Consider the following 14,772-nt stretch of genomic DNA (forward strand, 5'->3'; position numbering starts at 1 on the left):
GGGGGTCCCAGAGGAGCCCCTGCCAGGCCGACTCTGTGCCACGTACCCACTCTGCCGGGAGCAGGAGCCCCCTCCCTGCGGCGCCCCGGCCAAGTCAGACACAGGGTTCAAACAGGCCCCTGGGGGCTCTGTGTGCGGCGCTGCCGGAGGCTGGGGCACCGGCTTCTCCCCAGACCCGTGGGTTCTGCCCCACTTGAGCAGTGAACTTCAGACCACGGCCACGCGCTGGCGGGAGCTGGCACCGTGCCCTCTCCCCTCCCCGGGTCGTACGGGCCAGCCTGGCCATCGTGGCAGAGGGACGGTCCCCCCACCTCCCAGCGGGCAGCCCCCGCCGGCCTGTGTCTGTCCCTCGGCTTGGCAGCCCCTGCTCTGTGTCCACAGGGACCTTAGCGGGCAGAAGCCTGGGTAGCAGGCCCGAGAACACGAGAGAGGAGGCCTCACCTGTCCCGTGAGTGGTGCAGAAAGAGGATCCGAAAAGTGGGAGGGATTTCACTCAAGAAGTTAAAATGCTCTTCGGTGACCCGGAGATTCTGCCAAGCCTGCGGGAGGGGGGAGTCAGGAGTCAGCGCCGTGCGGCGGCTGCGGGGCCGGGCGCCGCCACAAGGGGGCAGCAGACGCACGCGGACTTCACCGCTGCCCCGGACACTGTCTCCGCTGGTACCGCCAGAGCGCGACCCGCCGCGCACACCGGCAAAGGCACCGAGCCCAAAGGCGCACGGAAAAGCCCCGGCACGTCCGGCAGCACAGCCGCCGCCCTCTCCGCTCCCCGCGGTCCCGGCGCCCCCCGCGCAGACACCTGGCAGGGCAGGCGCAGGACCCGCGCTTCCCGGCCCGCAGGCCGCGGGGCGCGGGGGCGGCCGGCGGTTCCCCCTGCCCTGACCCGGGTCCCCCTTCTCTGCGGGGGAAGGGTCCGCAGCGGGGGCCGCACAGCACCCCGCGGGCCGCCTCCCCAAAGAGGAGCGGCTGCTCAGAAGCCCATTCCCCACTTTCGGATGAAATGAGCTTCAGCTTTGCCGAAGCCGACCAGCGTCCGCGCTCCAGCCCACGGCGGTGCGGAGCGGGTTCTGGGACGCTCGGCCCGGCGGCGCGGACACAGGAAGCCGTGGGAGCCGCGCTCGGGAGGCTGCGGGCTGCTCGGAGGGGCCGCAGGCTTCCGCAGCTCGGGCGGCCCGCTGTGCGGGGCCCGCGCCCCTCCGGGCTGGCGCACGTGGCGGCTGGCCCTGCTGCCCTCTGCTGCCTGCAGAGTGTCCCATCGGGAGGGCACCACTTCTCATCCCTTCTGTGGCCATTGGGCACCCGGGTGGCCTCCCTTTTAGCGCCACAAATGCTGCTGTGACGTCTGTTCTTTGGGGACCACCGGCCGCAGGCGAGAGTTGCTGGGGGACGTCGCTTCCGAAGGGGCCGCCGGGCCCCACCCCCGGCAGGGCCCCGCCTCCTCTCCCGCCCTTGGGGCTTGGCACCTGTTCCCTTTCAGCCCTTCCGGTGGATGTCTAGCAGTCCGTGAATGGGGTTTTAATTTTTCCATTTTCCTGATGACCCGTGAACTTGCGCGTCATTTAAAAAGTTTACTGGCCACTTGAGTATCTTTTGTGAAATTCCAGTCTTGTGATTGTCTTCTGTGGGAGAGTCAGTCTTTCTCCTGCCGAGAGGGGACACCTCCTGTCTACACACAGGACACCAGCCCCTGGCCTCTCAGGTGTGTTGTATCTCCTCTGGGGCTTGCCTTTTGACTCCTGGGTATATGGTTTTGATGAACACAAGTTCCTCCTGTCAACGCAGTACAACTGATCGTTCCCCCTTTGATGGTTAGCACCTCTGTCTCCTGCGTAGTAAGTCTTACCTACTCCGAAGGCATGAAGAGGTCCCCTTAAAGCTTCTTCTGAAAGCTCTGCTGTGTTACCTTCTCAGGTAGAGCTGCCCTTCGTGCAGGGCTGCACCATCCGCTCTTCTGCCCTAAGTGTCGCGCTTGACATCTGTCAGGTGTGGGTGGTGGGTCTGTTTCTGGGCGTTTTCTTGTCCCATCGGTCATTTTCTCCATTTGTGTGCCAATGCCACGCTGTCTTACCTTCTACAGCTTTAAATAGGTCTTGGTATCTTGTATAGTAAGCTGGCATTTCCTTACAAACATCTTAATACGGAGCCTTCCCCCACAAACACAGCTGCCTCTGTGCTTACATAGTTCTTGAATTTTCCTTAGGAAGGTTTGCAGTTTTCAGGGTAGAAGTCACGTGTATCTTTTGTTAGATTTTCCTTAGGTATTTGATTGTTTTTGATGTTACTGAAAACGGTATTATTCAGACATTGTCATTGCTTGTTTGTAACTGGCATGTAGAGATGCAACTCATGTTTACAGCCCTCAGCAGTGACCTGCCAAATCTGCATGTTAAATCTGTTATCGAGAGTATGATTTTCAAGGCCCACAATCATGTTGATTGTGAATAATCCGTTTTACTTCTTCCTTTTCAGTGCTTCTGCCCTTTATTCCTTTTTCGAGTCTTATTGTTCCATTGAATAGAAGCAGTGATAGCGTTCTTGTGTCATTTTGACTCGAGAAAATTTTTCAAAATTTTAGTATATAGTGTGATGTTTGGTATGGAGTTTTAAAGACATTCTTTATCAAATTAAGAAAATTATCTTCTATCTTGATTTTTTGAAATCACAGACTGGTGCTGAATTTTGACAAATGGTTTTTTTGCATCTATCAAAATGATATTGTGATTTTCTCCTTTTCCTCCTGTTAATACGGTGAATTATATTGAATGATTTAAAAGTATTAAACCACATGGAACACAGCCATTCGATCCTCACGTATTATCCCTTTTATAATTGCTGGATTTTACTTGCTAATACTCTGTGTCCACGTTGATGAGAGAGATTTTCCTTCCATGTAACGTCCTTGCTAGGTTTCTAGTATCGAGGCTCACTGGGCCTCTTTAAAGACAGGAAGTATTCCTTTTATTCCTATCCTCTGGAAGTGTTTTGAAGGATTATTTCTTCCTTCAATGTTTGGAAGAATTTATTGGCGAAGCCAGCTGGGTCTGGGATTTTCTTTGTGGGAATGTTTTTAATAAAAGCTTCCATTTCTTGAAGCGATATTATTCAGATTTTCCATTCTGTCCGCTTTGGTAGGTAATATTTTTGGAGGAATTTGTCCATTTCATCCAAATTGTCAAATTTATTAGAGTAAGGTTATAAAAAAATAGTCTCTTATTAGCTTCTTGATGTCTGAAGGATCTCGTGATGTCTTTTTATTACCGATACTGAAATTTTTGTTTTCTTTCTCTTTTTTCTTTATCAGGTCTTTCTAAGTGTTTATCAATTTTATTAGTCTCCTCTTTGGAACCAACACTTGCCATGACTGATTTCCTCTGCCGTAAGTGTGTTTTAATTTCATGGCTTCTGCTGTTCTCGTTCTTATTTGTTTTCCATTTTTCTTAGGTGTTTTTTTACTCTAGCTTCTTGAAATTACAGCTTAAATCACTGTTTTTAAGACTCTCTTGTATTCAAGGCTGTATTTTTCCTCCACGCGCTGTTTTAGACAAGTCTCCTAGGTTTTGATATATAGTATTTTTATTCTCTAAGTCAATTTAAAGTATTTTCTAAATTCCATCGTGATTTCCTCTTTGACCAACTGATGATGATAGACATACTGGTTAATTTCAAGGCAATTGTGTGTTTTACAGGTATCTCTTAGTTACTCATTTCTGTTTTAATTTCCTTGTGGTTAGAAAGCAAACTGAATGACTTCAGTGCTTTGGAACTTGTTGAGGCCTCTCGTGGCCCGGGGCTGGTCACGCTGGCGCAGGTTCCAGGCTGGGTCTGTCCACACCTCCTGCACTCGCGGACGCCCCACACGCTTCTGCAGGCCACTGCCTCTTCATCTGCTCATGGTGCCAGCAGCCAAGAGGGCGGCTGCAGCCTCCCCGCAGAGCCGGGGGTCTGTCTGCGGCTGTTCTGCCTCTGGCAGTTCTCTCTTGTGCCTCTGAAGCTGCATCACTGGTGCTCACGGATTCAGGACGGTGGTCGGCGCTGACCGGCTCCTGGGCCGTTTCCCTCCAGCGAGGCATCTGAGCAGAACGCTCACGGGTTCTCACCTGTTAGTGTCTTCACGGCTCACGCACTGCTTCTCGCCTCCTCCAGGCTGGCCTGGCCCAGAGCAGCCTGCACCCCGTCTTGCCTCCGCCCCGCAGGAGGGAGGATTCCCGTCCCTGGGTCACGGCACTGGCTCTCGGCCTGGAGACGTTTTTGGTTGTCACACCTGGGGAGGTGCTGGGGGCCAGGCTGCCGCTAAACAGCCACGGCGCACAGGACGGCCCCGCCACAGTCACCCCGTCCTCATAAAACCCACGGCGCACAGGACGGCCCCGCCACAGTCACCCCGTCCTCATAAAACCCACGGCGCACAGGACGGCCCCGCCACAGTCACCCCGTCCTCATAAAACCCACGGCGCACAGGACGGCCCCGCCAGTCACCCTGTCCTCATAAAACCCACGGCGCACAGGACGGCCCCGCCACAGTCACCCCGTCCTCATAAAACCCACGGCGCACAGGACGGCCCCGCCACAGTCACCCCGTCCTCAGAGGTCAAGAGGAGGAAAGCAGCCTGGGTCAAGGGATAGGAGGTCGGCCCATGCGAGTAACCATGGAAGCCCCATGAAGGAGGAGGGTGGACTTGACCAGAGCATCCGGGCCTGTTTTCTCTGTTGAGTTTCATCAAGTTTAATTTCTTTAAATCTTCAATTCATATTTGCTAGTCCAAATAAAAGCAGAGGTGCTATTAGCTACCATGCTCTGCAAATTTCTTTCAAAATTAAACTGTAAGACTTGACTGAGTATAAAACTTTTCTTCAAACACAGCGAGGGCTGAAAGCAGAGCCCCGGGGTACCGTCCCCTCCGCGGCCTGCTGCAGCCCCTGGGCATTTGTACTTGCGAGCTCGCTGACTGTCGCTGTCACCGAGGAGGTGGGCTGCTAGCCCCCCACCGGGCCCATGAGGAAGCTGCAGCTCAGAGAGGTTGAGTGACCCTCCCAGAACCACACAGCAAGCCAGGATTTGGACTCGGCCCGAGTGTGTCTGCAGAGCCGTGGGGCCAGGGGCAGGGTCAAGGGCGTCCCTAGCTTGGGCACCTTGGATGTGGCGGCCAGTCTCTGCTCCACGCTGGCAAACAGGCTGGTGGACGTCCTCTCCTGGCGCCTCAGCCTGTGCCGGAGCTGCAGCAGCGCGGCCAGCTGGGAGCTGCTGGTGCTGGCCGTGGCCGTGAGCAGGACATCTCGCATCCACTCCGAGGCCGAGCAGCTCTGAAACAGACCACGGAGGCTGCCGAGGGGCCCGGGCGCCGTCCAGGGCGGGTGGGCGCCCAGGTGCTCCTCCTGGCAGCCGGCCCAGCCGCGGGGCAAGGCCAGGCCGGACCTTCACCGCTGTGCCCGCAGGCCTGCAGCTCAGGACGCAGGGAGGAGGGCTCGGCGCTCTTGCCCTAAGTCTCAGGAACACGAGCTTGGAGGGCTTCCGCTGCACGCGCACCCACGAGCCTCCGGGCAACCTCGGGGGGCCGGACCCCTTCTCCTGGTGCCCACGGTGCTTCCTCCAATGAGTGCCATCCTTAAGGCAGAGCCCAGTTGCAGCCTGGCTGGCGGGGCCACCAATGGAGGGAGCACTGGGGTCTTGGGGACCCTCCCAGAGCAGAGCACACCTGAGACAGCGCCAGGAACTGGCAGGTGGTCGCGGGGTCCAGGGTGCCGACGCACCCCACCATCTCCAGGCTGGCGGCTGCGGCGATGTCCAGGAGGTTGCTGCCCAGGGCTACCTGCAGGCTCTGCAGCAGCACCTCGGACGCCTGGGCCAGGTACCGCCGGGCCAGCGCCATCCTCCTCTGCGGGGCGAGGCTCAGGCTCAGGGCGGCTCTGAGGGCAGGGCGCGCCCGGGGCGGGGCTGGGGCTGGGGCAGGGGTACCTTCAGATCCCAGCCTTTCCCGCCGTGCTCCTCGGGGGTGGCCCTGAAGGCCAGCAGGTCGCCGTAGGGCCCCTCGCGCTCCTCATCCTCCTGGATGACCTCCAGACACTTGAGGCTGCTCAGCTCAGCGCCCCCCTACGGAACACGCACCTCCGGTCGGCCCGCACGTTGGCACGGACGGCAGTGCCCACCAAGGCCAGGCGTCTCTGTAGGATCCCTGGGTCAGGGCGCTGTGGGTGCTGGGCCGGCATCTCGCTGATTTAGGTAACCAGCAGGACCCTGGCCCAAGAGCCTGGCGTTTGGCAGGTGCAGCCAGGGTGGGGCCTCGGCAGGCTCAGGTCAATGGCCTTCTGTGCTCACTCCCCTTCAGTCCTTGAAAATCACCTCCCCCGGCGTCAGGCCGGCCAGGACCCGGGGAGCCAGCTGCCAGTCTGCCCCAGCGGCCCGGGGGACAAAGGCACAAACGAGGCCCTCCTGTCTGCAGGACCAGCCACCCTGACGCGGTCCTCAGGATGCCAAGGGAACCTGCCTAGGGGGCAGCAGGCCCAGGAGGACTCGGGTTGAAGGGGAGCCCTGGGTTTGAGGGGACACGACACAAAGCGGGGCCTGGGGGGCACGTTTCCCCAGCGGCGCCTCCGAGTCGGGGTGTGGTGAGGGCCACTTCGTAGACGGGACGCCCGCGTGGAAAGCAGCTGTGTATCTGGTCCACGTCTGCCTAACTCAGAGACACCTGCTCTGGTTGGACAAGGGGCCAAACGCCATCAATTCACCCAAATGGGAGTCACGTCCTGCGGCCTGGAGACCCAGGACAGACAGTCACGGGCTGACCCCAGGGCCTGCACACCCAGCTGGGTCAGGGAAGTGGAAGCACCAGCCCCAAATCACACAGGGGTGTGGCGCCTGGCTGCTCGGGGCTGGGGTTCTCCTAAAAGAGCAGCGTCTACGGGCATGAGCCCGGCTGCACCGCCAAGCAGGTGCCTTCCAGCTGGAGGAGGTGGCATCTGCCGAGGTGGTTAGGACCGTGACCTGGAGCTTCCACGGCCAGCGGGGGTGGCGGCTGCCACCAGAGCCCCTTCCGAGGCGCACCGGGCCTGCTGGGCAGACTTGTGGGGGTAGGGAGTGCTGGAGGGAAGCGTGTGGCTTCCGTGCACTGAAGCAGCTGCTGGGGTCAGGGCTTCACCAGACCAGACCGTATGGGCGGGGGAGGGGAGTGAGGGGGGCGGGGGTGGAGGGGAGTGACGGGGCAGGGGAGGGAGCGAGGGGGGCGGGGCCCCCCACTGTGCTATAGGATGCAGGCCCAGTGCTCAGGTACAGGCCAGACGCCCAGATGCAGAGCTGCCAGGGTGAGGGAGACACATTTGGGGTGGGGTGGGATGCCCCACTTAGGATGGGTCCGTCCTGCCCTCGGACCAGCACCAGCCGCGTGCCTGCCCTTCCTCTCCCACCCGTTCGCCACCCCTCCTCGGGCCTGTCCCTGAAGTCCCTGTCTCTGTCCTTCCCTGCGGGCCCCAGGCCGGGCTGCTGCTGCCCTTTCCTTCCTGCCATAGCCCACATCGCCCTTCTTGACGGGGATGATTCGAGACCTGTTTGCTACCTCAGTTCTTACTGAGGTCAGGTGAGCTCTGAATATCCTGTTTCTGTTTTTTAAGCGTAGGTGGTAGGTTGTGAACCAGCCAGAAGCAGAAGCACGTACCAAGAGGCTCTCCTCCCAGTAGAAGGCGGGGCGCAGGGGGTCTGCGTGCACGGCCAACAGGTGCAGGGCCTTCCCGGCCAGGCCCAGGAGCTGGGCGCGGAGCTCCACGCAGCCGGCGCACAGTGGCTGCAAGCTCCCCAGCTGGGCCAGCACGGTGTGCGCCAGGGTCCGCTTCAGGGTGAACCACTTCTTCAGGGACAAACCGCCTCGATTACCTCATCCCCGCCCGGAAACGCAATAGGCCCACCGCTGCTGCCCCTCCCCACGGGGACCCACCCTCTAACACCCCATGCATTGTGGCAAGGGTCTCCAAGCCTCAGGTGTTAGGAGGGTCTGAAGTCTGCTGATAGAACCTTAATTTGGGGCTGACTGACAAGGACATGAGTTTGTATGCAGTTCCATTTTAGGACTAATTTGATCCATTTAGAGTTACATCAAATTAATTAGATTCATACTTCATGAAATCTAAGACAAAGTCTAAAATGCCAGGACATGTTTCCCTAAAACAAGTATTTCGCAAATGTAGCTTATTTTCTTAACAGACTGCAGTTGACCTTTATGGACCCCTTACTGTGACGACATAACCGTCAGAGCAAACTCGCGCCTTGGGAAGGGAAGCCGTCTGTGCACAGGGGGCCTCCCCCGCCAAGTACGACCCCGCTTTCATTAGCCAATTAGACGGGGCCTTTCTGAGGCCCACCGAGCTGCTGGGGGCTGCTGGGGGCTGCTGGGAGCTGCCGGAAGCTGCCGGGGCAGGGAGCCCACCCTGGTCAGAGACCTCAGGGGGAGGCCTGTGAAACCTGGCCTCCTGGAGTCCCAGTGGCTGGTCTGCACGTCAGGCACACGGAGGTGGAGACCCCACCACAGCACGACAGCCCCCATGGGTGGGGGCCCCGGGGGACCAGCGAGTGTCCGTGGACAGTTACCAGGCCGACAGAAGTGTAGTCGCTGGGGCTGTGCAGGTAGTCGGCCAGCAGCTTGTGCACGGAGCCCTGCTCCAGCTGCTGCTCCAGCGTCTCCTCCCACGTGAGCTGGAGCGTGTCCAGACACACCTCCACGAGGCTGAGCTTGAGGTGCGCCAGCCTCCTCATCCGAGGGGTGCTGACATTCTGCAACTGAGACGCGCGCGGGCGGTCACGGCGCGGGCGCTCCTGCCGAGGCTCAGCCCCGACAGGCGCGCGCGTCCTGATGTGTGGATACCCACGTCCATCCTCGTCCATACCCACGAGGATGACGGCTGCACCCTCGCCCCCAAACCCTCCTCCCTGCTCCTCCTCAACCTCCTCCTTCTTAGGCAAACGTGTGGCTACTTTCTGGGTCTACAGGTTAGCTTGCACTTTCTCGGATTTTACATGAATGGAATCGTACAGCACGTGCTCTCTGCCTGGCGTGCTTCACTCAGCGTGGTTATGTTAGGGTCCGTCCACGTTGTCGCCTGTATGTCACTCCCTTCGTACAGCTGAGCAGTGTTCCGTCGTGTCGATGCGCCAGTGTGTTTACCCACTCGCAGTCTGGGGCTGTTACAAATACCACTGCTGTGAGCATTCACGCACACGTCTGTGTGTGAACACGTGCTTTCATGTCTCTTGGGTAAACGGCTAGGAGCGGGATGGCTGGGGCATACGGCGGGCCCGTGCTCAACTCTTCAGGAAACCGCCCAACCATTTTCCAAGGTGGCTGCACGCGCTGTGTCCCCAACACAACAGCGTAGGAGGGCCCCAGTTCCTCAGGTCGTTGCTAATGTTCAGTGTGGTCGGTCCTTCAAGTTGTAACCATGTTAACAGGTGTGCGGCGGCTTCTCACTGTGGTTATAATCGGCGTTTCCCTGACTCACTAATAACGTTGGCCATCTTTTCACCTGATTATCTACCATCCACATATTTTCTTTGGAGAAATGTCTGTTCAAATGTTTGGTCTGTTTTTATTGGGTTGTTTATGTCTTACTAAGTTTTGCAAGTTCTTTCTATACTCTGGAGACAAGACCTTTGTCGGATAAATGATTTGCAAATGTTTTCTCCCAGTTGTCGACTGTCTTTTCATTCTCTTAATAGTGTCTTTGAAGAGCAGAGTCCAATTTATAAATTTATTGTTTGATGGATCATGCTTTTGGTGTCATACATAAGAAATCTTCATCTGCTAAACCTAAGGCCGCAAAGGTATTTTCCTGTTTTCTTCTAGAAGTTTGATAGTTTTAGCTCTTACATTTAGGCCTATGATCCATTTTGAGTTAATTTTTACATATGGTGTGAGGTAAGAACTGAAGTTTATTTTTTGGATGCAGACGTCCAGTTGCTCCAGCACCACTGTTCTAATGATGGGACTTTGTTCACTGAACTCTCTGCACCTTTGCTGAAAGTCAGTTTTCTGTCTATGTGCGTGTGTCTATTTCTGGATTCTCTATTACGTTCCACTGATGTTTGTGTATTTTTAACACTAAAACCACACTGTCTCAATTCCTGTAGCTTTACAGTAAGTCTTAAAATCAGGTAGTGTTAGTCCTCCGACTTTGTTCTTCTTTTTCAAAGTTGTGTTGGCTATGTTAGGTCTTTTGAAATTCCATATAAATTTAAAAATCACTTTGTCAATTTCTAAAACAAAACAAAACAAAACAAAACCCCCACAGTATCTTGATCAGGATTGCAGATAATTTAGGGGGGAACTGACATCTTAATAACGTCAAGTTTTCTGAGCCATGCACTTGATAGATCTTTCCATTTATCTAGGTATTGTTTAATTTTTCTCAGCAATGTTTTGTAGTTCTCGGGGTACGAGTTTTCACTTTTTTGTCAAATTTCATATTTATGCTGTCATAAATGGTGTTGTTTTAAAATTTTTAATATCCAATTGATCATTCCTAGTATATGGAAATATACAATTAATATTTGTATATTGTTCTTGTATCCTGCAACCTTACTAAGCTCATTTCTTAGTACTAATAGCTTTATTATTTTGTAGATTACACAGGATTTTCTATACAGACGACCATGTTCGCTGTGAACAAAGACAGTTTTACTTTTTCCTTTCCAGTCTGGACGCTTTTCTTTTTCTTGCTTTGTTGAATTGGCTAGAACTCTAATAAAATTCTGCATCAAAGTGGTAGAGGACACATTGCTGTCTTATTCTTCACCTAAGGGGAAAGCATTCAATCTTTCAACATGTGAGCTCTAGTTCTTTTCATAGATGCCCTTTATCAGATTGAGGAAGATCCCTTCTATTAATAGTTTGCTAAGAGTTTTTTTTTTTAAATCAGAAATGGATGTTGGATCTTGCCAAATGCTTTTCCTGCATCTATTAAGATGATAATTTATTTTTAATTTTTAAAAATATATGGTGAACCAAATTGATTGATTTTTGAATGTTATGTCCTGGGATAACCTCAACTTGGTATATAATCCTTTTTATACATTGTTGCACTTAATTTTCTAAATTTTGTTTAAAATTTTTTCCATCTATATTCATGAAGAATAATGGCCTGTAGGTTTTTCTAATTTTTTAAATATCTTTACCTTGTTTTGGTATCATAGTGACACCAGCCTCATAGAAGAGTTGGGATGTATTCCCTCCTTTTCAATTTTCTCAAAGAATTTGTGCAGAATTGGTATTATTTTTCCTTAAATGTTTGGTGGGATTCACCATTAAAGCCATATGAGTCTGACATTTTCTTTGTGGAAAATCTTTTAACTACAAATTCAATTTATTTAATAGATAGAAGGCTATTCAGTTATCTATTTCTTTTTGAGTGAGCTTTGGTAGATTGTGTCTTCCAAGGAATTTTTCCATTTCATCTAAGTTGTCAAATATATTGGCATAGAGTTGTTCATGATATTCCCTTATTATCTTTTTAATATGTGTAGAGTCTATGGTGATGCCACAGCTCTTATTTCTGATCTTGCTTATTTATGTCCTCTCTCTTTCTTTTTTTTTTTTTTTTTTTTTGATCAGTCTGGCTACAAGTTTATCACTTTACAGATCTTCTTAAAGAAACAGCTTTTGGCTTTATTGATTTTCTTTTTAATTTTTGTGTTTTCTATTTCATTGATTTGTACTGTGATCTTCAATTTCCTTTCTTCTACTTATTTTGAGTTTGATTTGCTCTTTTTCTCCTTTCACATCGCAGAGGGTGAGATCACTGATTTGGGATCTTTTTCTCTTCTCATACAGGTGTTTAGTGGCACAAAGTTTCCCCTAAGTATTGCATTAGAGATACCTTAAACACTTTGGTATGCACCCCCTGCAGCACTACAGTTCAAAATAATTTCCCTTTTGATTTCTTCTCTGGCCCATAGTTATTTCGATGTATGCTACTTACTTTCCAAACATTTGGGCATTTCCTCCATAGCTTTCTAGGTTTTTTTAAATTGAGGTAAAAATCACATAACACACTTACACCCTGAAGGGACAGTAAGCCCTGAATACGGTGAAATTGCTCTTCCTCTTCGGCAGCAGCTCTCTGGACCAGGTCGTATGCTTCCAAGTAACATGCAGTTTTCCGTTCTTCATCTTTCTCATTTTGGGCAGATAACCTTTATTGGATGGAAGAGTGGAATTTAGAACAAAAATGTCAAAGCATTACGTCATCAGTACTAACAAAATGTGTAGCATGTAATTTTCTTGTAATTATGATGTATATTTTATTAGTACTTTAAATTTTATAATTAGATGTTTTACCTGGAAAGATATTCTCAATATATCTCAGACAAAAAAAAAAAAAAGGAGAGATCTGGAGTAATGCGGTAAACACAGTATGACACTATGTTTATAAATAATTAAATCGGTGCTTGATACATCAGGTGAAGCAATGCCACAGTATTAGTTGTGCTGGTTTAATCACCTAATATTCCTGTCTGTGTTTTTTTGCATTTTTTAAAGTTCTACATATACTGCTTCTATGATAATACTGTGTTAGGTTAGGTTTCACAGGTGTCAGGTTGCTTTTCCCGCATAAAGTCTGTTTGTAATACCCTGCCCTTGGTTTGCTTGTTGTGTCTTGGACGCTTGCGTGGCCCCGACCGCGTGGGGACCCTGGGCGGGGTGCGGGGAGAGGGGAGGATCACATGGGAGGGGTGCCGGCCCGCTGAGGCGGGGTCAGCGCCCGGGCCTCCCGAGGTGACATGTGTGTGGCCGCATGTGCACACGCATGTCTGCGCCCTTGTGGGCCGTGGGAAGACGCGCGCGCCCGGGGCCAGGGCTGGGCCGGAATGACGTGGGCAGACGCCCCCCAGAGACTGTGGACCCCAGTACGTGTCTCTGGGGGAGGGTCGTGGAACCCCGCGGCCAAGCCAAGCCGCGTGGAGGCCCTGCTGGCGGCCGAGAGGGGGCTGGCCCAGGAGGAAGGCTGGGCGCGTGGGGGAAGCAGGGAAGCGCAGCGGAAGGGCGGGGAGGGGGGCATGGGCCCACCCACCTCTTCATTTTGGCGCGCTCCAGCTTGATGTCCACACACTTCTCCTTGTGGCCAATGTTGGTAAACTTTTCCTCAATTTCCAACAAGCGATCATCCATTTCCATCAGCAGAAACGAGTTCTGGAGGGGCTCACAGCCCACTGGCTCCAGGATGGCTTTGATCTGGAGGCTCACACACCTGAGGGGGGGCGGGGCGGGGGAGGCGCTTCCCTGAGACTCATGGTCAAGGCCACCGCCCACCTCTAGCTTCCATCTGGGCGCAGGGAGAAACACCTTCCCCAGCGTTTCTTGACACCAGAAATCCTACAAGCCATGTTCTTTGGTCACAATGCCATAAAATTAGAAAGTAACAACTCCCCACCCCGCCCCTCTCTTAAAACACTCAGGGGCAGAAAAGAAAACCCACCAGAAATGAAATCTGTTCACAGGTCAAACCCTGCTGCAGGGGGCGACAGAAGTGCCTTTGCTATAGGGGGAGAGACAGAGCACGGGGACCAAGGAACCCACCCCAGAGGGGGAGACAGAACAGCCATGACAGAACAAGCCCTCTCGCAGCACAGGAAGAACTCAGCAAAGACCAAGAGAGAATATAGAAAACCAAAATCAGGCAAAATCCACAATTCTTTGGTCAGTAAAGCAGAAGCTGCTCTGAGAAGGAGGATTCAGTTGGAATCTGCAAATCCAACTTAGGAGACAGACCTCGAGACTTTGCACAGTTACGAGAAAGGCACCCATGAACATCCGTGCTGAAACCGCGAGGAAACCACTTTCTAGGAGAAGATAAGCGACCAGGAGGATGGCTCGAAGATAAGCTGCTGATCTGAAAGCTAACGATCCTACTTGGGGTCTCTCTCCTGTGGCCTCCCGCCTCCCAGGCAGCTGCAGAGACCCTGGTGCTGTCTCTGTGGACCTGACACGCGGCCCGGAAAACTGGCGAGCAGAGGAGCAGACAGACCAACAGACCGCAGGAGGACGTCTGACCACCTGGCAACGTGGGGAGAGGAGAGGCCGGGCCTGCCCCAGCCTAGAGGCTTCCCGGAGACGGAGCCACTTCCGCGGGAGCTGAGAATCCACGGGACAAACAAGGCCACCCGCCGCATCCCGAGAGAAATGCTTGCTTCCAGGAAGGGATGCGGGCGGAGGCTGTGGGCACAGGGCCTTGTCCTGTGAGTCTCTGAACTTCGTAGGCTTGAAATTTGGCTTAAAAATTAATAGATGGAAAAAAGTAAACCACTATTTTCATGTTGATTAACATTTTTTCTTACAAAAAATTACCTGGCTTCTAGGTCTGCGGTCATGAATTCCAGTATGGGCATTCGGTTCGGTCTCTCCTTCTTAAGAACGTTGAAGGTATCTATGAGCTTCTGGAACAGCTGGCAGACCTGAGGCAGGCCCAGCAGGGTCACAGCGGCCCCCGCTGTCCCGCCCCTTCCCCCCACACCTCCCGCAGGCTGCACCGCTGGGCGGGCACGCGGCCAGCCCCTCACCACTTCCTCTCTCCTCTCGTTCTCAGTGGACAGGAGCGTGTCCGCCAGGGTCAGGGTGGAATCGTACCAGAACTGCTCACTCCCCCCCAGGCGCTGGGCCCTCTCGATCATCTTCCTAGCTTGCCCGTACTTCTTTTCCTTATTTGCCAACCGTGCCAACAGGTGCAGGCATTTCGATTCTGCACAAGGATCGTCGAGCTCCTGAAAAAGAGGTGCGTGCTGAGATAGGACGGGGAGTGGCA

General features: G+C 53.3%; 1 protein-coding gene across 4 annotated transcripts in view; it reads right to left on the minus strand.

Moving 5' to 3' along the window:
• CFAP46 (cilia and flagella associated protein 46) overlaps nucleotides 1-14,772 on the minus strand; it is an 89,787-nt gene that overhangs the window by 16,821 nt on the left and 58,194 nt on the right. For all 4 annotated transcript variants that reach the window (XM_082408568.1, XM_082408567.1, XM_082408565.1 and 1 more), the window contains 10 exons: nucleotides 14,531-14,731; nucleotides 14,319-14,425; nucleotides 13,045-13,221; nucleotides 12,031-12,166; nucleotides 8,570-8,758; nucleotides 7,644-7,832; nucleotides 5,951-6,085; nucleotides 5,691-5,870; nucleotides 5,128-5,298; nucleotides 442-539 (listed from right to left, as the gene is read on the minus strand). In XM_082408568.1, the coding sequence (XP_082264694.1) occupies nucleotides 442-539; nucleotides 5,128-5,298; nucleotides 5,691-5,870; nucleotides 5,951-6,085; nucleotides 7,644-7,832; nucleotides 8,570-8,758; nucleotides 12,031-12,166; nucleotides 13,045-13,221; nucleotides 14,319-14,425; nucleotides 14,531-14,731 (1,583 nt within the window). The remainder of the gene's footprint in view (nucleotides 1-441; nucleotides 540-5,127; nucleotides 5,299-5,690; nucleotides 5,871-5,950; nucleotides 6,086-7,643; nucleotides 7,833-8,569; nucleotides 8,759-12,030; nucleotides 12,167-13,044; nucleotides 13,222-14,318; nucleotides 14,426-14,530; nucleotides 14,732-14,772) is intronic.

This window comes from Balaenoptera borealis, assembly GCF_965194805.1.
Source record: "Balaenoptera borealis genome assembly, chromosome: 10".
NCBI lineage: Eukaryota > Metazoa > Chordata > Mammalia > Artiodactyla > Balaenopteridae > Balaenoptera > Balaenoptera borealis.